The sequence below is a fragment of the Leuciscus leuciscus genome, assembly GCF_965113295.1.
Source record: "Leuciscus leuciscus genome assembly, chromosome: 5".
In the NCBI taxonomy this organism is placed as follows: domain Eukaryota; kingdom Metazoa; phylum Chordata; class Actinopteri; order Cypriniformes; family Leuciscidae; genus Leuciscus; species Leuciscus leuciscus.
The window spans coordinates 27,337,793-27,360,857 of NC_138729.1; the positions used below are offsets into that span (position 1 = coordinate 27,337,793).

At 36.5% G+C, this 23,065-nt stretch overlaps 1 protein-coding gene and 1 long non-coding RNA gene across 4 annotated transcripts; both read right to left on the reverse strand.

Moving 5' to 3' along the window:
* Positions 1 to 4,925: 4,925 nt before the first annotated feature.
* LOC309499070 lies at positions 4,926 to 6,137 on the reverse strand. The gene is made up of 3 exons (XR_014206136.1): positions 5,989 to 6,137; positions 5,594 to 5,717; positions 4,926 to 5,482 (listed from the first exon to the last, which is right to left on the reverse strand). It is a non-coding gene; the product is annotated as an uncharacterized lncRNA (long non-coding RNA).
* A 4,203-nt stretch (positions 6,138 to 10,340) lies between these two features.
* LOC309498211 (uncharacterized protein) lies at positions 10,341 to 21,749 on the reverse strand. 3 transcript variants are annotated; one of them, XR_014205877.1, is made up of 9 exons: positions 21,592 to 21,749; positions 20,940 to 21,035; positions 19,987 to 20,082; positions 19,617 to 19,817; positions 12,991 to 13,184; positions 12,213 to 12,299; positions 12,070 to 12,118; positions 10,593 to 11,841; positions 10,341 to 10,561 (listed from the first exon to the last, which is right to left on the reverse strand). XR_014205877.1 is itself a non-coding variant. In XM_082168775.1 (8 exons), the coding sequence occupies exons 2-8, from the start codon at positions 21,019 to 21,021 to the stop codon at positions 11,246 to 11,248; spliced, it is 1,305 nt and encodes a 434-aa protein (XP_082024901.1). In that variant the 5' UTR covers positions 21,022 to 21,035; positions 21,592 to 21,749; the 3' UTR covers positions 10,341 to 11,245. The 3 variants fall into 3 exon arrangements, 2 of the variants coding, with proteins under 2 accessions (XP_082024901.1, XP_082024902.1); XM_082168775.1 differs by having other exon boundaries at positions 10,341 to 11,841; XM_082168776.1 differs by lacking the exon at positions 19,987 to 20,082 and having other exon boundaries at positions 10,341 to 11,841.
* Between the last annotated feature and the right edge of the window lie 1,316 nt (positions 21,750 to 23,065).

Genomic DNA, 23,065 nt, shown 5'->3' on the forward strand with positions numbered 1-23,065 from the left:
TACTTATAAAATAAATATTATTTATATTAAAATTAAATGGTTAATATAAATGGTTACACTTTACTTTAAGGTGCACGTGTTACAGTTTATTTAAGTACTGAGTAATAATTAGCTACTACTATATTAGGTTAGGTTAGTGTGGGTTTTATTATAATAATAACAATTCGTTACATTGATATAGCGCTTTTCTGGGTACTCAAACCATTGATATTTAATTGGTTTTATATCTGGATTTATATCTGGATTTTATATTGCTTGCCACTACATGGAAGGGGGAATCTCTTCAACAACCACCAATGTGCAGCATCCACCTGGATGATGCGACGGCAGCCATATTGTACCAGAACGCCCCACACACACCAGCTTATTGGTGGAGAGGAGACAGAGTGAGGAAGCCAATCAGTATAGGGATGATTAGGAGGCCATGATGGACAGAGGCCAAGGGGCAAATTTGGCCAGGATGCCGGTGTTACACCTATACTCTTTTTCGAGGACATCCTGGGATTTTTAATGACCACAGATAGTCAGGACCTCAGTTTAACGTCTCATCCGAAGGACGGATATAATTATCAGTAATTTGGTAACACTTTATTTTACAGTGTCCTTGTTACATATGTTACATGTACTTACCATAGTAATAACAATCAATTATGCATAATTATATGCAACTAACCCTAAACCAAATCCTAATCCTACCCTAACCCTATAGTAAGTACATGTAGTTGCTTAATATTACTCAGTACTTAAATATATAATTACACTGTAACAATGACACCTTAAAATAAAGTGTAACCCATAATTTATAGTGTGCTGTAACTATACGTAACGTGTAACAAGGAAACTTGTCTTATAATGATTGCATACTTTACAGGAGAAAAGTATGACATAAGAAGCATAAAGCTTTATTTTGATAATATCTACATGCCCTTTACTACAATGGATTTATCTAAATTGTTACCGATAAAAAAAAAGCAAACTTACTCAAATCTAGACTCAAGTCTTAGACTCAAATTCTCGTTTTGTTGAAGATGGGAATTTTTGTGTACTGCATGAATAATAAGTGGATGATAATTTTGCTGAAACTTGTTTACTAAAATAGTTTGACAAACACAACTGCCTTGTTGAACAGACAGAAATTGCAAAATAAGGGAACAGAAAACGCTGCCTTTGTCGAGCTAAAGATTCCATCTATTTTCAGACTGCCCAGATAAGCAAGTGCCGGCATTTCTTTACCTTACCGTAAATTCAGCCAGCATCAAAGGTCAAAATGTCTGTAAACCTCCAAAAAAGAAAAAAACTTCCAGGAATGGTTGAAAACAAAACAGTTTTGAAGTGGCAAGCAATATAAAATCCAGATATAAATCCAGATTTAAAACCAATTAAATATCAATGGAAGGATCTGAAAGCAGCAGTTGGAAGAAGGCAGCCTTAATATTAAAATTGGAGCAGTTTACAAAAGAAAAGTAGGCCAAACTGCAAAAAATACTGTCCAAGCATTTTAGGATTACAGTTTGTAATAATAATTGTGTGTGTGTGTGTGTGTGTGTGTGTGTGTGTGTGTGTGTGTGTGTGTGTGTGTGTGTGTGTGTGTGTGTGTGTGTGTGTGTGTGTGTGTGTGTGTGTGTGTGTGTGTGTGTGTGTGTGTGTGTTCTGTACACCTAAGAAATAACTGTGACTATGAAAATATTTTTTTTAATTCAATATTCTGTGTGCCATTGCAAAAACAAATAAATAGCATAGCAAAAGTGCCATATCATGTATGTTCTGTTTTGGTTTAGTTTCATTGTTTTTGCCTGTGTGACCATAGTGTGTTCCCTTGATGAATGATTCCGTTCACCTTTCGTTCTATTAATGAACTGCCTGAACTACCCCTACATTAACCTTTTTTGTCTACCTGTTTTTAAGCCTATACATAAACGAAGAAATATAAATCCTCTCACATATATATTTTAGAATGTTAGTCCCAAAGCTTTGATCTGCTTTTGTTTACTTCAGAAGGAACATTTGTTTTTCAGGTGTATCATGTTCTTATACATGTCATTTCTGTGTATACTAATACATATTTTTGTAAAAATATACTGTGTGACAAAATGACTTTGTACAAATATTAAAATGTATGGGTGTTTTTCTTTTTTTTAGTCTCATTGTGTGTGTACATGTCAGTAAGGGTTTAGGAATACACAACGGAAATTCCAAACACAGAGTTGAATAAAAATCCACAGAAGGTTCAGAACTGACACAACTTACACTCACGCTAACAAAAACGAGACAGGACAAATACTGAATGAAGATGAAGGACGCAAATACACATGGGGATGAACTAGTCAAGTCACCTTTATTTATATAGAGCTTTTTACAATACAGATTGTTTCAAAGCAGCTTCACAGTGATAACAGGAAAATAATGCAACAAAGTTTGTTTCGACTGTACAGCAGATCTAGAAGAATATAGTGTCATAGTCCAACATAAGATCAGTGATGCTTCATTTTTGTTGAAAAAAAAAAGAAGAAGTTATTAACTTAGTTCATTTATAGCCAGTGATGTCATCATCCAGCTAAATGAGAACAGCTGTGATGAAGATTAGTGTCCGGAAACTGATGAGTGGCAGGAAACTCAACCATAGGACTAATGAATACAAACTAAAAGTCCATGAAAACGAAACTAAGAACAAACACAACTGAATATGTGTGACAGTACACATGCATAACAGGTGAATTCTCTCATTGTTGAAGTTTTTCTAAAAGTCATGAACATCCGATCTTAAATTATGTACTTTGTCTAGTTCAACAGCTTTTTGTGGTGGAAATTACATTTGAACTTAATTTCACCTCCACTAATTTTGTGGTGGAAATTACATTTTAACTTATTTTCGCCTCCATAATTGTATAGCCAGAATTTGATGTAGCCTAGGCTACATGCAAAACAACAATAAATGTATCTTGATTTTTCATCACAACTCAAATGTCACATCATGCCAGTCTCCTGTTTACTTGGAAAACAAGTCTTGAAAAACTGTGGGACAAATAAAATAAATAATTTTCACGAAATAAATGAAAGGCAATACATAAAAGGCATCTGTAAAGTGAAAGAAAGAAAGAAAAAGAATCAACATCCAGTAAACAAAATTGGCCAAAGAAACAATGGTTTTTTAGAAACAAATATTTTGCTATTTCGTGGGCCTAACTAAAGCCTATGCCATTTTTCCTATAGACTGGAAAATGAAATAATGCTGTGGCATCGACAGGCATTAACATAATAATCGCAAAATGGGTTTCCCCCCAGCTATTCAGAATGGTAAACTGCAATTTGACATTCAGGCTCTCGGTCAACACATTATCCACAAAATCCACAGCACCAATGGAGTGGTTTGATAAGTTCATTAATAGACTATACAGCATGTGGGTAGTAGAAGGCCTGAACATGTCGTCTACACAATGCGTTGAGGCTTTTGTTCCACTTTCCGTTCACGAAATAGATGCTGAAACTTAAAGGACTCGCGCTGATATTTAGCTCGTGGGGGCGCTTCCGTGGATTCTGACCACACGAGGCTCTACCCATTTCTACTGTAAGAGGTATGACTCATAATTCACAGATTAGTCATCGGCAACCCTAATAAATGAAAATATTTTTTATGAGATTTCTTATAGCTATTTCCCTACTCCCCCATTGCTGATGTCATCGCCTGTTATGTATTTTACTTAGTGAAACCCAAATGATGCGTCTTTCACAACATGTTAACTTTGTCGCTGTACGTAGGCCTACTCACAGGAAGGTAACCATAGGCTACGTCACTTGTTTTTCAGTAGGGTCCTGCTCAGACATATTTGCATTACACTGCCATTTAGCTACAAAGTAGCCTACAAACATCTGATAAATTGAATGTAACAGCCCTCATCCTAAATTGTCTTATAATGATTGTTAGCGTTGGAAACGCCTTTAGAGGCATTAAGCTTTATTTTGATAATATCTTAAGAGTCCTTAACTCCAATGGGTTTATCTAAATACATTTCTGATGTAACAAAATGTTTTGCATATCATTTGGTTTAATACGAAGTCCAACTAAAGATTTCCACAGGAACAAAGTTTATGAGGTAGGCTAGCTTGCTTTTGGGATAGGCCTATGCTAGGTTCATTTTCAGCTATTCTGAGACATGTTATCTTTGTTACCAGAAGTGCCTCATTCTGGACCTGGCCACATTTATTGCAGAGATATGCCTTTGTCTTGTAGGCTTTAATAGCTGAAATTAAAAACTGCCCTGATCCCTGAATCACTATTGCAAAATAAAAACCCGAATGGTCTTTGTTTTTTTTCACTTCCATCTACTGGTCTAATATGGCAGTACATTAACATGCAGTGCTGGTGGCCTTCAAAAATCCTTAGATAAACTGTCGTATTTCACATTGGAACGTATTATGAACAATGTAGTGTTAGGAGCACAGGCCATTGGATAATGTATGGTCATTCTTTCTTACTCATTTGAGACTTTGTGCAGGTATTGCACCCCATGGCCTTTACAAACCATGTCCAGTAGGGGGCATAATCCAACAAGAAAAAAAAAATACAAGAACCACATGAATAATACATATTTCAGAATCCGCACTATTTCTAGTTCACTAATCAAAAACGTACATTTGTGTCATGATCAGGTTACTCGTTGTACAGACGGACCGGTCAGATGTTCTTCCACTGAAGCTCAGTGGATAATGGATCACCTCAAATCTGAAGAACATGATCATCAGGTTTTACACAAACTTTTGGAGTTCATTCAGTCATTAAAACTAAAGGGGACCATCTAAATAATAAGACATTCTTACATTGATTCATGTTAATTTTTTAATTCAACTTGACTCTGTTTTAAAATTAAAGAATAAATTAATTCAGCATACATTTGGCACAATATAAATACAACAAAACACACACACACATATATATATATATATATTTATTTTTATTAAATATATTAATAATGTTGTTTAAAATAAAGAACATTGAACTCTTACTAAACATATCAAAATATTTTTTGACAAACAGTTGTTGTTGTTTTTTTCCTTCAATTTTACAAAGCTTCTTTAACGGAAACCATGCAAGGCATTTACAGATATATGACCAGATTCAAAGATGACATAAAAAAAGACCAATGACAGCATCCAGACTGGTACTGCATGTGAAACAGCAGAATAATTCCTTCCTTTCATGACTCTCCTTCTTCTATAATACTTTAAAGTAATTTAAGCTGAATTGAAGAGTCTTTATCTTCTGAACTGAAGGATCTTTTTGAAATAAATCACTTTTATTTATAGACACCATTTCCAAAATCACAATCACAAAAGGGACCCTGTTCTTACATAGTCATCTGATGTATGATCTGGAATGTACTTGGTGCTCAGCTGTCCATGAGTGTCTTAATTCGCTTGTAGTCGTTGTCCTAGTGGAGATTTAGGATTCAGGCAGACTTTTATATGAGGTTTCTTCAAAATCACACTGTTGGCAAAATATGGAGCATTTAGTTTACACTGATCAAATCAATGATCACACATCATTTTAACACACACAAACATCATAAAAAACATTCTGAATAATAAATTGCATTACACAATTTCAGTGGTGTCACAGAATGCACTTGGTTTGTGCACTTTCCATTCCTTGATGTTTCCAGGCCGCAGACCGTCATATGTTCTGTGGCACAGGCATCGCTTGCTTATTAACATCCGTTGGCCTAAAGCAGAGATATCAATAAAAAAATTGAGAATAAAACTACATGCTAACCTATCTGGATGTTGTTACTCAAGTGTAAAATATCGAACTTATTCTTTAGGTGACCTGTTAGACTTGTCATGTTTGTTTGCTCACTGTTATGCCAAAAGCAATAAAGTAGTAAAGTAATAAAACTTGCACTCATAAAGCATGTTGTACACGTAGTAGGCTACAAGTGTAGGCTTAATGTCATGATATTATGCTGAAAAGATAAGATGTGAAAAAGCTGTTACCCTCAGTGAAAGCCATGCAGATAAGGAAGACCAATGACACGAGAAAGATGATCCGGCTCATATTTGCAAGATGTGATGAAAGATGTGAATGTGAATGTGAATCTAAGCTTTTATAGACATACCTTGGTAATTCCCTTTCGTTCCATTGTCAAAAATGACATCATCCTGGCATAATGCTGCCAAGTCATAACAACCCTAAATTGAAGAACTTAAAAATAACTTACAATTTTATTTTATTTTTTTATAATTTAACATATGGATGTTTTAATGCAATAATGTACAAAAATGCACGTTTTCTTTAAAAAGGACACTTTATTTTAAAATGTGTGCATATTTTGCATGTTAATCTGAATCTGTGTAATTTTATCATTTGTCCTGTATATTATTTTCTTAAAGCTTTTGCACAATGATTTTGCCAAGTAAGACATATTGTTGATCCCGGAACAACATTCCTGTCTGAAAATTTAGTCCTATCCCTAGCACTAACCCTACCCATAAATTATCCCTAAAATCAGAGGAAAATGATAGGTGAATAACACTGATAGAAGCACTGGTTATAAGCCTAAACTTACATAAACTGTAAACTTGTCCCTCAAATCTGACTGGTTGTTTGGAATATTATTCCATGATCAACAACATGAAATCACATTCACCACTCCATGAATGTTCAAAACAATCGGCCCAGCAACAAGACTAACCGCAATCATATTGCAGCAATATTAATACAAAGTGAGGTTATCTTCACCACAATCAAAAAATGAGATGCAAGGTGGCGTTAGTTGCATTTGTGTGAAACAAGAGTGAGCGAGTCCGCGGTGTGATACGAGAGTAGCGCCATTTTCTGTTACCCCGATGAGCGGGCAGTTAAACAGGACATTGATAACAGAGAATTAAATATTAAATATTCATAATAGACATCAAGATACTGATTCAAATGTGATTTCATTTCACCATCATTACTGCTCAACGTGTTCTTTAATAGCCTACTGTGCTGTTACAGTAAGGAAGTTTCAATAGCCTATTTCTCAGCAAAGTCTTCAACCTGCTCTTGGCTAATTTAGACACGTTCCAAGTTATTGTGTGTAGCCTATATATTTCGTTCTCCCTTCTCTTTCTTTAATGTGAAATGCTGTTTGAATTTCCAAGATATAGCCTAAATGCATTCTTGCCCTGGCTTTGTTGTTCCGGCTCCATCTCTACCTCTAGCTCCCGCTGCTCCTCTTCCGACTCCATTATGACTGATCACGCAAACCGCGCATTTTTTTCGTTTTCATATTGGGGCTTCTGGGAAATGCATGGAGTTGCCTTAATTTATTTAGAGAGTGAATAAACTCGTGAAACAGAGAAGTATCGTCATGTAATCCATTGATTTCAACAATGTAACTGGATTCTAAATACCAACTATTTTAATTGTAACTGTAACGGAATAGGCTACAGTTACTCATAAAATTTGTATTCTGAATACGTAACGCGGGTACATGTATTCCGTTACTCCCCAACACTGTGTGTGACCCTGCCTTAGTGGGATCAAGGGATTTCCCTAATTTCCCCATTTTTCATTTAGGAATGTAGTCTACACGTGAGCAGCTGAGAATAAAAAGTTAGGCGGTTTTACTCCTTAATGTTTTTTTTTGCATTCCATCACTTACTGAGTTGCAAATGACTTAACTACATCCAGAATTTCCAGATTGACAGATTTTTCTCCTCCTCCTTATTTTTTTTTATAATGTAACCACATTATTAACTTGTTTAAAAAAAAAAAATCAAAGCTAATTACACTAAATCTGTTGTCTCCTCTGAATAGTGTTCATGAAAAATGGAGATTGTCAGATTTGTAACTGTGATATTTTTAGAGCTGTGGTCACAGGAAAATGCGAGGTGTTTCTGTGTTTGCTGTAGCATTGTGACGACATGTGGTGGCCACATGACCCGAGACTTCCTCTAGTCTAGAACAAAGTATTTCTGAGAAATGCTCTGCTTTATACTAAACTGGCAGTATGAGCTCTCTCGTACTTTTCAGAGAAAGAGAGAGAAAATATTTAACTGCATGTATAATGTTCAAGCCAGAAGTGTGTCTCCCATCAAAGTCCTGTGCTGTAAAAGTATTTTCACTTTAGTATTTGATGCAGGTGCTTTAATACATTTAAAGACATGTTTTGCAATGCAGTCATTAAAGTGAAACTGATATTGTAAATGTTTGATTCTCAGGGAAAGTATCCTACATGACATGGTTGACTTGATCTCAATGTTTCCTTTTCAGAGCATATCTGTCATTGTGAGAATATGGTAAGAAATTGGATTTTTTTTTTTTTTTTTTTTTTTTGCCTGAACTAAATATTATTTTAACAAAGAAAAAGACATCAGATGAACAGAATATTTGATCTGACTACATTATACTATATATATGTAGTTATGTATATAATCACAGCATTTCAATTAAACTGTATGTATAAATTGTGACTCCAGCTTTTCAGGCATAATGTATGAAAGCCGATGATTTTTAGAGATCCAATTACTGATTTGAAGATTAATCATCATGTGGCTCCTCCGTGGATCAGGGCTTTGGCTCTATGCTTGATTAATACTGCAGGCTTCTGTGTGTTTTTGCTAAGAGCAGACAAAAAATTATACTACGTTTTTCCTTGCATTCATTAGAGAGCATCATGTGTACCGTGCAGGCCTTAGGTTTATGTTTTTAAACTTAATATTAAAGGGATAGTTCACCCAAAAATGAAAATTAGCCCATGATTTGCTCACCCTCTTAAGTCATCCTAGGTGTATATGACATTCTTCTTTCAGACGAATACAATCGGAGTTATATAAAAAAAAAATGTCCTGGCTCTTGCAAGCTTTATAATGACAGTGAATGTCTGTTTCTGTTTTGAAGTCCATAAAAGTGCATCTATCAATCATATCCATCGTGCTCCACACGGCTCTGGGGGGTTAATAAAGGCCTTCTCAAGCGAAGCTATGCATTTGTGTAAGAAAAATATTCATATTTAAAACTTTATAAAGTAAAATAACTAGCTTCTGGCCAAACCTAAGCACAACTTAAGGCCATCTCTTTTATGATTGATAGAGCTTGGAAGAGCCAGGGCATTTTTTATTATAACTCAGATTGTATTCGTCTGAAAGAAGAATGTCATATAGCCTACAGGATGACTTGAGAGTGAGTAAATCATGGGCTAATTTTCATTTTTGGGTGAACTATCCCTTTAAGGAATTAAATACATTTGCATCCTTACCTCTTTTTAATGGCTTTCAGTATATTCTTCTTAGTAAATTTTGACCCTGGAAATACAGTATGTAAAAGCATTTATGCATGAACACAAATACATTTCTTACACAATTTCCAGTCTTTTACAAGAAGGACTTGAAGGGATGATTTCAACCTTCTCGATTGCTTTTCCAGAGACTTTATTCATCCCTTAATTAGCACAAAACATCTGCCCTTTACATCCCCGGTTTGGCCTAAAACAATCCAGTTTTAAAGTCAATATACTGTATATACTGTATATTTTCAGAATAGGCCTTTCCAACCTTTTTATTAAGACATCAATGTTCAAACTGGAATGATCCATAATCTTCCACATATTCTACTTTATTCACATTATGCTCATTAGATTATATTTTCCCAAAGATGCTTCAAAGGGACTGTGGGCCTTAAAAAAGAGAAAACATATAGCAAAAGTGATCAGGCAAAGTATTGATCCCCCAATAATTAGATATGGCCTATTGAAATGTTAAATGTGAAAATGGAAATGTTAAGTGTGTAATATCCAGTGATGCAAACTTCTTAACTTAAATAGTGGCAAAAAAAAAATTCTACTTACTGAATAAGAGACAAACATGGATCAATTGTCTTTAAAGATTATTTATTCCCTTGCAAGGAAAGGTCAGCAGTCATACAGTCATTACAAAGTGCCTGCAGAGTGTGACCTCGAGTGGGGGCTTTCTTCATTCTTTATAGTTGTTCTTCCCCCAAGGTTGTTTTCCTGAGGCTACATGAAGATATCTCTCAGGCATATCTAATACATTGTTTATCATATGCTATACCCTTGAGTGGAGCCCCTCTGTCTCGGTCAACACTCGTAGTAACACATTACTTTTTGTCAAGTCACGTACAGTATACAAGGTCATACGTATATTCATTAGGGTATGTATCGACACTACATTAATCTGATTATCATCATATTTCTAAGATTCTATGAATATAAGAAAATGCAAACATATAGAACATATTCAATTTCTTCCACAATACTTAACTTCTCCTTTTGTGCTGCACATAAGAAAGAATATATGAGCTTGGTTAAACATAAGTGTGAGTAAATGATGACAGAAGTTTCATTTTAGAACTGAGCCTACAATATTCAGAAACTCTCAATAGTAGGGTTTGTGTGATGCATTCAGCTGCTTAACAGAAAATATATGGAAATATATGGATATAGAGGACAATGCATTTCTAGATATACACAAACATTTTATATTCAGATTACAAAGGGTAAAACACAGCGCCCCTGAACAAGTCACTATGGATGTTCCCAGATAAATGATTAGTACTGGTACATTGAAACTGAAGCACTTTACATAACAGAAAAAATCACCCAAAGCTATAAAAAGCCATTACACTCTAGCTATAATATTTTGAATATCATATATACTTATTGATTTAATTTCACTGCATACATCTTACAGTTCAATCACTGTAGTAAAATATCTACTTAATTACTGTCATTATATTTTGCCTGTATAGCCAGAGGAGAACTGGCCCTCTGGTATTGACTGTTTCTCCCAAGTTTTATTTTCCCCCTCCATTATTAAAAAGTATTATGCCATGACTTTCAATTAACTCCTCAGGTAAACTGCGTAATTTAACCCTGTCCTTTACCCATCATTTAACCATAGTTTGATTCTCGTCACCAAATAGTAATTAGGCTTGTCATTACACTAAATTGTTATAAACTGAATAAAACCTCACAGGATTTATAATTCTCACCACATAAAGCATGAATTAACAAATCGATAAATAATAACAAATTATATAACTATATAAGTATACCCAACCTAACCCAGATATAGTACACTCACGTTTAACAGTATATATTATATAGCAAATCTCAACTGCTGAGCTTTAATCTGCTAAATGTGAAGGCATGAAGATATTAAGATAATTATTATAACATTTTGCATCATGCATTTCTGTAAAGCTGCTTTGAAACAATGTGTATTGTGAAAAGCACTATATAAGTGAAAAGCACTATACCATTTCAAAAGACTCATCATCACTACTTTTTCTATTTCCTGCCACCATCTTCTCTACCTTCTTCAGCAGCTCTGAAACCTGAGGTCTACTTCCAGTCTCACTGATATTGAGGGCATGAAACCAATTTCCACATTTTCCCTCAAGGAATTTATGGTTTTCAATCTTTTCATGCTTTTCATGTTCATCAGAAACAGTGAGAACGAGCATGAGCCTCTCCCAGCACCTTTCCTCAAAAACAGCCTCCATGTCATTCACTATCTCTCTCTCCTCTTTAATAAACTGATTTGCTGGTATGACTAGGAGGAAAGCATAAGGACCAGCTGAAGCTAGACGGGTACAGAATTTGATGTTTTGTTTAATTTCCTCCGAGGAGAGTCCAGAGCCGAACCAGTCAGGGGTGTAGATCACAGCCACCTGTCTCTCATCCACCACTCCATTCTCTGCTGTGATCATCTTCAGGGCGGCTGAAGAGGTATTGGCCTGACTCTCTTTTCTGCCAAATATCATGTGTCCTACTGCAGTCTTCTCAGATCCAGGCATGCCCAGCAGGACAAGCATCAGTTCTGATTCAAACTGAAGATCCGTCTCACCTGGAAAAAGAATGAATGATTAGGAGTTCAAGCCAAAGTCATTATGAAATCAATGGAGTCAATTTGACCCTCATAGAACAATAAAAACTAAAATTAGTGAGTTAAACTGTACTGAAAACTTTTCTGAAAAAAAAGAAACAAAAAACTTCTGAAAATCAAGGATGGTATAAACAAATATTTAACTATATTAGAAAAATCTTTATAGTATAAGTACAAAATCACACTCACTGAAATATGCTTTAGGCATTTCTGTCTCTGCTCGTCTATCCTGTTGTGTCTGAAATGAGTGATACAAAATATATTTGTTAACAGAACATGACTGCTGGGCAGGACTGCTGGATCAATTAACAGAGTTTCAGCATATACTTTACCCAAATTGTGTGCCAAAAACCGCTGAGCGATGACCATATGTTTTGCATTATGTTTTGAAACAGCCAGTGCCAGTTCTGCTCCAGACACTATTAAAAGTGCAAAAAAACAAACAAATCAGTTTACCATTTCAAGTAGGCTACTGCTTAGAAACTAACTTTGTTTTTATGCTTGCAGCTAACTTTGTAGCATTTTGTTTTTTGCACTTGTTTAATCATCACTTTAAGTGACACATGTATTTAAAGGGTCTTTTATCTATTTTGCTATATGTAAAGTGATTGTAAACCACAGAAAGTAAAATATCAATTCATGCCACACAACATGTAATCTACCATAATAAGCTAAGCTGTTGTCTTGAGAGGCTATACAACAGGTTAGGGCCACACAACAGGTTTTGCAAAGGAATTCAAATGTCTTTGCGAGCGAACGCAAAAGTTTTGCGAGGGAATGCAAAGTTTCTTGTGGGAACACAAACGTTTTGCGAGGGAACTGTGGAACACCAACATGTCCCTTTAGCAGCTCCGTAGAAATGAGACTGGCGGAGAGATCATAAGGAAGAATCAGTATTCATTAGTAAGTATTTATTACAGTAGTAATTATATTTGTTGTAATGTATATTATATATATACATAATGTAATATATATAATGTAATTATATAATTGTTTTTAATGCATGTAGACTATCTCTAATTACATATTTGTGACTATATTCTATTTTTTTTTTTTTATCAATTATATTTACTGTTTAATTTGTATCATTTATCCTGAAGAACTGGATACCTCTGGCTGCAGCCATTGTTTAATTCCTTCCAGAGCTTTATCATTCCTCACACACTTCAGGAGTCCTTCATCCTCGTCAAATAGACAGTCGATAGTGAATGTATTCCTTCTGGACACATATCTGCTGCTGTCTGGTACAATCTTCTCTGGGTCAAATGTGTGATGCAGCACCATGAAGACAGCTGGTTTAGACTCTGTTGATATTAAGTGGGCATATGGTTGTTATATGTATTCATTACTAAAATGAGTTAGATAAATCACTGAAGATGATACAAAATACTACATGCACAACTCATAATGCAATAGTCTTTTTATTTTACAGTCTATGGTAATAACAAAGCTTATTATACGGCTCTGTGGAACACTTAATTCTGATACTTGATACTGATACTGATAATTGTCAATCGCACCATCCAGCGGTATGTTGTTCCCTGATAACAACCGGTAAAAACTGACAACACAAAAACCCATTCAGAGTGATGCAAGACCCATCCGCTTCACGTCGGAGTCCTGATCACCCTGCTGGGGTTTATTCTATAACAACTGGCTGGATGTACATTATCCCTTACATCAGGGTTCCTCAAACTCGGGAGGGCCACTGTCCTGCAGAGTTTAGCTCCAACAGTGATCAAACACACCTGAGCAAGCTAATCAATGTCTTCAGGATCACTAGAAACTCACAGCTAGGTGTGTTTGATCAGGGCTGGAGCTATGTGCAGGACAGTGGCCCTCCAGGACCGAGTTTGAGGAACCCTGCCTTACATGATATAATAACTGCACATCATGTAATAGGTATTACACTATTAATGTTATAATATGTTGACCTCATAATGTAAGGATTTTTTTGATAAGGATTTTCCAAATTAATAATGATTTTTCACATTATGTGATAGGTTATTGTGAGAAATGTATTGTATTATGAATTTTATCTTTCAATGTAATAATTTTGAGCACAAAATGTAATAACAGATCCATGTAAAATAATCTATTACATTAAAAGTAGGCTAATTAAGCTATACAACAGTTTCATTAAGAATTTTGTGATTATGACATGCTCCATTATTTTGAGTCACTTTAACTCAGAAATGCATTTTAAGATTTATGCACTAATAAAATATGTTTCTGCTTTCTATTATTGTAATTATACATTTTTATACGATTTAGTCATTTAAATGGTTGTCCAAAAAAAAAAGTATGTTCTACAAAAATGTAAAATGTACTAATAATTTTTAGTTATTGTCACGTATTGTCATATACTTGTGGTCAGTAAACACGACGAAGGAAATTCACTTAAGAAGTCTTTGATTTACATCCAAAAATGCTCAGGAGAGTACAGGAACAAGGACGATCGAACACAAACCAAACGCACAATGTTTCGTTACTGTAACTGTTGTGTTTCTGTTCAGCCTTGTTAGTCACATGTCTTTTGTTTTCCCGCCACTCATCCGTTGCCATATCTACCATCATTAGTTCATTATCATCACCTGTGTCTTGTCAATCATTTTCATCTGTGTCACCTGTTTTGTGTCTGTATTTAGTTCCCTCTGTTCAGTCAGTCTTGGTTCGTTCTCGTCTATGTAACGTCGTTACCAGTGTGTATCCTGCCTATTTGTATCGCTTAAGTTATTATTGTAAGTAGACACTTTGTATTGGAGCCGCCGTCGTCGTCGTCGTCTTCTTCTGCCTGCACACAACCCTGACAGTTTCGTCACATTATCGCAAGAAAAAGAACTGGGGAGAACTAAGAGCTTAAATACATATAATTAACAGAACTGAGAACAGGTGTAGAACTAATTAGAAACGGTGGGAACCAACAAGGAAGTAGAACACAGGCAAATGGACACAGGGGCTGAGTCCCAATTCGCCTACTTATACTACGACCTAAAAGTATGTACTTTTTTTGTGAGGAAAAAGTACATACTTTTGAGTGTGTAGCAAAAGAGTATGCACATTCTGGGTCATACTTCGATGACGTCATGCAACGTGAATGAGAACGTGGTTGCCTAGTTACGCACACCACGACTGTTAACAAAACATTTTACATTTCATTCTTGTATGTCCAATATAATTTTATTTACTATTCCCATCTTTTTTTCCACAATACATTTACAATGTGTGAAGCAGGGCGTCGTCGTAGACGTAGATCAACCAAACGCAGATCGTTTGTGAGGCGGCTGGTTCTGACGTTCATGTGCAATGTGTGTAACGAAAGCTACTTATTTTCTGAGTTAAAATATTTAAAGTTTATAATATAACTATTGTTTAACGTATTTTATACTTAATTTTATACTTATGTATAATACTAAAAAATACCCCGATGAAAATGAACCATGCTTTTACTATAGTAAAAGTGTAGTAACCATGTTTGTTTGGTTGGACTGATAAAGTTAACATTTGTACAGCCACAGTATTACTACAAATAAGTCAGACAGAAACATCAAAGAAATACATCAAAAAGACACTTGCATGACACTGTAGAGCCTTTTTATTTATTGTTTTGTAGCCTGCAATGAGGCGCTCAGTATCTTCATCAGACCCTACAAGATAAACACGGTACTTTTTGGGCACAACATAAACCCATTAATATTACGAGACAATAAAATATAACTTTAATTAGGGTTATACATTTGAATTCTTACACTTAAAAACTGAGGGCGCATCTCCGCTGCTGCACCCAACTGCCATGTTTACATCACCACCATCACATCACCGCAAAGCTCCTCCCTCCCGCACGCAATGGGTTGTGGGCAATATTAGCCGTTAGAGTCTTTCTTATACTGTCTATGGTTAGAGTGTGCATTGATCTGCACCAGAGAATGTCTAATGGCGCTTTTCCACTGCATGGTACGGCTCGGTACGGTTCGACTCGGCACGGAACAGTTCGGCTCGCTTCGCTTTTCCACTGCGTGGTACGACTCGGCTCGGTATGGCACGGTTCGGTTCGCTTTAGCTCGGTTGCTTTTCCACTGCAGAGTAGTACCGCTTCAAAGTGGGTGGGACTGATCGTTATAGTTGCCGTCTCTACTGCCATGACATCATCATATTAAATACTAATTTTTCATTCCGTGTTTCCCCATCCGCTCCTCGGCAACCAACGAGAGGAACGTCTGCACCTCGTCCACTGACCACGATTCAGCCATTTCTTTTTTTTTAAGCATTTTTTAAGCAAATACTTTTAAAACAGGCGCTGTGTTGGCTGTTGTCTACTGGCTATTTAAATCTAGCGGGTTTAGTGTCTCGTGTTGTAAATACAATGACGCTGACCAGTGATGATTCTGTCTGACCAATCAGTGATCTGCAGTGTTTGCACGTCACATTTTAGTATCGGTACGGTACGCTTGGAACCTCAACAGAGGTGGTACCATTTAAAGCGAGCCGAAGCGAGCCGTACCGTACCGTACCATGCAGTGGAAATGCGCCATAAGTGAGCCGTACCGAACCGAGCCGTACCGTACCATGCAGTGGAAAAGCGCCAAAGCGTGCCGTACCGAGCCGAGCCGAGCCGTACCGTACCATGCAGTGGAAAAGCGCCATTATAGGAAGAGAATTGGCACTCTCTGCTTACTTCCGGTTTCTGGACTGGCTGCAGTAACACGTCTCTGTCCATGCGGGGGCGCTCGCAGGCGAGTGCAGAATGAATGGAGGTCTATGGCGAAAAACCCTCAAAATCCACTTTTCTCAGGATATAATTTTTTGTCTAGTAATTTGAATGTTGTATTCGAAAGGAGATGCAAAGAAATTACACATTGCTGGGTGTTAGATTTTTTAGAGTCACTTATTTGGTTTAAAAAGTCTTTTAAAATGTCAATGACGTCAGAATGCTGACGTCATTAGCAGAATGCTAGCGTGTTATGGGCAACAACAACTCAACCTGTAAGAAATCGAAAAGAAATAAGTACTCGTTCATTCAACTTTCGACCTATAACCCATGTTGAACTTGCAAAACCTACAATAAAATCTGAAATTTCTCAACGGCAATCGGGTGAAAGAGACACATTTAGCCGTCTAGCCCCATAGACTCCCATTCAGTCTGCACTCGCCCGCGATCACCTCCAGTGGAATTCTAATGGAACTGCAACCAAGATCGACACAATGGGGCTAATAGGAAGTGCCAAGGCTCTCCGTAGACGGGCTCTGTCTGCACTTCGAATTCTAACCGGAAATAGTAGAGAGACCATCCGGGTATCTTTGGAATACTCATTTCAACATACTACGATTTGGGACGTAGGCCTACTAATTCTAGTTTCGCATACTATTTAGGACGGATAGTATGCGAATTGGGACTCAGCCAGGGAAAAATATAAAACCAAACAGAACCAAAGAACAAACCTGACAGCTATATGATTCTTTATAGATATTCTTTAATTTTTATAAATAAAAGATAATGAACTAAGACACTATTGGGTTATGCAATGCACTGACAACCAAAGAGACATTTAATAGGGAAGAAAAACGATCCGGTAAATAACGTGACTGTCACAAACATTCATTCAAGTTTCATCATCATGGACTTTTAATTTGTTTTCACTAGTTTCCTTTCTTCCTTTGTTCAGTTTTCCTGCCACTCTTGTCATGGTAATTCATTTAATCAGGACAGGTGTTTATCATTATTTTATTAATTTGGCTTGTACTTAAGTTGCTGTCGGTTCTCTCCTGAACAGAAATGCTCTTTTTGTGAAGGTGTTTTTAATTTTTTATTTATAAAGTCGGACTGCCCTTTCTGGCAGGCTAAAACATAATTTGTCAGTGAAAAGCACAGACGTGAACCATTCAGGCTTCAGTATTTGGAGAAAACTGAGTTTCTCCCATACGTGTCAGAAACTGACACAAAGGGAACCTTGGAATCACCAACAGCAAAGTGTTAACATTCCTGAACTAATACTTTTGAGGCACCTTTGATTTAATTACAACACTCAGTTTGTTTGGATAGGAGTCTATCAGCTTGCCACATCTTGACTTGGGAATATTTCCCCACTTATTGCCATGGTGAAAAATCTTTTCCTGCCAAAATCCAAAATCTTGTGCCAAAATCGACTGGTACATGGAGCTATTCATGATTCCTTCCACCTTCACTAAATCCAGTCTCAGTGGAAGAAAAGCAGCCCTAATGCATGATGCTGCACCACCACGCTTCACCAAGGGTATGGTGTTCTTCTGCTGATGTGATGTGGGGTTTTTGTGCCAATCCTTTTACAGTTTTGGCCAAAAAAATCAATCTTGGCCTTGTCAGGCCATAACACATATTTCCACATGCTTTGGGGAGACTGAATATATGTTTTTGCAAAGTTTAGCCGAGCTTGGATGTTTTTTAGTCAGAAAGGGTTTCCCTCTCAAAGCCCAGACAGGTGGAGAATATAGGAGATAGTTGTAACATGTAGGGAGCAACTAGTACCTGCCAGAAAGTGCAGCAACTCTTTTAATGTTGCTGTAGGATAATTCTTTACAGCCTCCCTGACTAGTTTTTTCTTTGTCTTCTCATCAGTTTTGGAGGGAAAATGTTCTTGACACTTACTTTCTCCACTTGTTGATGACTGTTGTCACTGTGTTCTAAGGTATATCTGTTGTCTTTGTTTCATGTTTCTATGTTTGTGTTGTGCTTGAACATATGGCTCTCTCTTTGTCTTTGTTTGTGTTGGCCATGTGCTCCCCTGTTCTTGCCTCCTTGTTTCCCAGTACCATGCCCTCTTGTCTAGTTGAGTCCTCGTTTGTCTGGGTGTTGTCACCTGTTCCTCATGTTCTCTGCTTCCTTGTTGAGTCCTTGTTTGCCTGAGTGTGTTCACCTGTGCCTTGTCTGAGTGTGCTCACCTGTTCCTCTTGTTCTCAGCTCCCGTTTTTCATGTTTTGCCAGTTTGTTATTTCTATGTGCCATAAACTTGGTGTGCTACATTGTTTGTTTGACAGTCTACTGTAGTTTCTAGTCAGAGCTTACTTTAGTCTCACCTTGTCTAGTCTCGTCGTGTCTTGTGCTTGCTGTGTCTTTTGTCTTCCCTAGTTTGTCCTCCAAGCTGAGCTTCCCTGTCCGCTTAAATCATCAGCCAAGCAGCAAGACCAGTGCAGTAATTGTTCGTGCCCTGAAAGTCGATCCCCTTGTACTGTGCGATCCTGCCAGGCACTTACTGTTCTCTTCCTGTCTCTTGCTGCCATTCTGTGTCTACCCTCCCTCATACTGTCATCCTGGGTTGGATTCAGCGGTCGCTCTCTCAGCCTGCCTGTCTTTGTGCCTCATCCCTGCATGTCTACTGTTTGGACTGTTCACCTCCTCTCCCTCACAATATCCTGTCTTGTCTGCTGTCTTTCAAATAAACCCCTGATCACTAATTTCTGCATTTGAGTCCTCCCTCATAGATCCGTAACCGTATAATAATAGTAATAATAGTAGTATGCAGGGTAAAACAGAATTTAGATTTTTAAAATGTACCGTAAAGGAATACCAATGTTCTATGGTTAATAATAATAATAATTGCATGAATATTTAAATCTGTTGCATTTCGCAAGTAGTTTAAGACATTTTGAGAATTATTACATTATGAACATTTTATTACAATAATAATGGAATACTTATTCTATTATGTGCAGTTATTACATTTTGAGTTGCTACAACATGCATTACATTAAGAGTACATTACCTGGGAGGGCATTAAGTTCATTCACTGCAGCATCAATGTCAGTTCCTGTCCTAGAAACAATAATGCAGAAAACCAAAAGGACATCACACTCCTCTACGGTGGACACCTCCTGTAGACCTGGTATTTGTTGAAGGGCATTTCTTAGGACGTCCTTTTGAGACTTCAATGTCTTGCCAGATAAAAGGATATAATATTTATTTCCTACAAGAGAAATACAACTATTGGTTAATGTAACTTAATTCAGATAAGGCATCTCAAACAATAAAGTCATCCAGTTTATTTATTATTTTTAACCATCTTTAGAAGTCTAGAGTCTTTAGAAAAGAGCACTGAATTTAGTTATTATAATAATATAATAATACTGCTATACCAGTAGGACGTTCATCTCTGGGTTCTTGTGTCACAACATTGCACAGCTGGTCATTTCCACTAGTATCAGTTTTCTGCTCCATTTTTAAGTTTAGTTCTGAAATTGACAGCACACAAAGAAATATGCTTGATCATTTTTTTTCTTTTTTTTTTAATCATCAGCCTGAGCCTATATCTTTATTTGTTTAACTATTTGTTATATATTTTAATATAACATTTATTTTCATATTCTGGGTCTGTTCTTGTTAAAATCTACACATAAAAATAATTCCTGAGATTCAATCATGTGACGTCAATGAAAATAACAGTGTGCTTCACGTGATGACCATCTCAAGCCCCTTTCACACAGAGATTCCGGAAAATACACGGATAAAGTGACATGTGTTTGATTTTGGTTCATTCACACTGCCAGTGATTTTCCGGAATCAGAGAGTGCGTTCACACACAACCCGTAAAAATGCCGTAAAGACACGTGACATCGATGTGACTTGTAATCTCAGCAGCGTCTTAAGTTTGCTTATGAGCTGCGATCTCTCTCTCGAGAAACCACGCTTGTGTATTTTTTTCTCTGATTCGATCATAAAATTGCGCTTTACGTACCGTTTCACAGCTGGCGAACGATCCCGCGCTTCAGCGTCATCACTACGACACGGCATTATTACGGCTTTTGTTCACACAGCGCGCGTTCCGGTGTTGTGCCGAGTTTCGACCCCCGCCAAATTATTACCCCCCTAGGATTAGCTGTGGGGGAGGGGTTAGGATTAGGGGTGGGGTTAGGATTAGGCAATCAGGTACTGACTTCAACGAGGGGGGTAATAATTTGGCAGGGGGTCGAAATTCGGAATTTCCCGGGTTCAAAGCGCTGTGTGAAAGGGGCTTTAGAAGTCTAGAGTCTTTAGAAAAGAGCACTGAATTTAGTTATTATAATAATATAATAATACTGCTAGGCTATACCAGTAGGACGTTCATCTCTGGGTTCTTGTGTCACAACATTGCACAGCTGGTCATCTCCACTAGTATCAGTTTTCTGCTCCATTTTTAAGTTTAGTTCTGAAATTGACAGCACACAAAGAAATATGCTTGATCACTTTTTTTTTTTTTTTATCATCAGCCTGAGCCTATATCTTTATTTGTTTAACTATTTGTTATATATTGTAATATAACATTTATTTTCATATTCTGGGTCTGTTCTTGTTAAAATCTACACATTAAAATAATTCCTGAGATTCAATCATGTGACGTCAGTGAAAATAACAGTGTGCTGAACAAGTCTTCTGAAGACAATGTCCATCCACTAGATGTCGTTACACTATAATGAAATATATTGCCCTTTTACAGTGTCCAAATATCTGCAAAATCAAAGTAAGCAAACAAAATACAAGCGTTTATGTAGTGCAAAATGCATGGTTGCATTTGTATTAAGCTATAAGGCCTTCAGAATTACTAAAATGTGTCGACATATCGAGGCCTATAGCTGACATTCATGCATAAATTGCCACAACGGTTTATCAAACGTGTAGCATATAATTTATTCGAACAATAAGTCTAATGCGGTTTATCATAAGTTATAATAAGATATGTTTTTTGTTTATCTGCTGCTACTCACCCGATCAGCTGCTCTCCTCTCTGTCTTCAGCCTATCTTATGACCTTTCCGTTTCGTTTAGATTTTCAGACATGTCATCACGTTCTCGTTTCACTTTCACTTTTCTCTGTTCGAGATAATCCTACTTTTTTATTTCTTTGTGAGTGTTTAACTTTAAAACATTTTCCCAACATACTTTTGGGATATGTTCTTATTTTTTATTTTATTTTTTACATTTCCTAAGATTTACAAGCTTGCGTTTGATCTAGTAGTTGTTAGGGGTTAACAGTTTAGTAATTTTCCACACATACAGATAGACTGAAGCATATCTCCATCTGATTCTGCAGCTGACACTCAGACCCTGAAGTTAGGCAAGTCGTGACCAGTTCTCAGATTTGGGCTCAACAACAACTCGGTCAATCTACAACAATGCCAGTGGTTCCTTAACCTGTAACCAAGAAGACTAACACACACACCGACGCGGTTCCAAGGTTGGATTTGGCCAGGCTCTAACTATAAACAGGAGTCTTCGTCTCAAAACATCAAGATAACAAGTTATTTCTCTCAAGGATAGGAAACTTTTGTCTAAATGGAAAGTAAGACTTTAACTGAGAAATGGTCCCTTAAACTATGATCCCTATTTGTTTTAACACTTTGAAGACCTTTCTCAAACACAAAACATGTCCTTATTTAATTTCTGACAGCCAGGCTAAAAAAGCAAGCACTGTTACAGCATTCAGATATCAAATACATTTAATGCAGCAGATTAATGGCATATTTCAAGAGAATCGTTCAAATTGGTATAAAAGCATGACATTTGGCACAGATACTCTCTAAGGGTCACTTTTTGGGAAAAAGGCGTTGGCCACCCAAAAATTCAACATGGCGGCCATTTTTTCAAGATGGCCGCTATTTCTGTAAAATGCTCATTATGTCAATCGTTCAAACAGTGATGTAGGCATAACAATTTGTGAAAATACTCTCTTCAGAATGTTTTTTTTTTGGAAAATGGTGCTTGTCCCTCAAACATTTTTCTTGAATCCTTACATTTGTTTTTCAAATGGTGATGCTATCATGAAATTTGGTACAAATATTCTTCAAGGAACATTATCATGGGAAAAGATGTGTGCCACTCAAAAAAATTATTAGAGAATACATAAAAAGAAAATTTCAGTAATCACACTGGTAACTTCAATAACAAAATAAAATCTCCAGAGAAGTAATTCAACTCATGTGATATTTAGAAGGAAAAATATTGATTAATACCTTGATTATAATCACTCATTACATATGCATTGAAGCAGCAGTGGATTCCAATCCACCCCCTTCATAGTCCTATGAATTTTAATAATTTTCTGTCCTTTTCACCTTCATCCTCTTTGAAAATTATGGCAGATACTGTAATGATGTTGCCATTGTTGAATTTCTTTTTGCATTTACTCCCTGCACAGTATATGAAAACATAAAAAAATAAAAATAAAAATAAAAAAAATAAT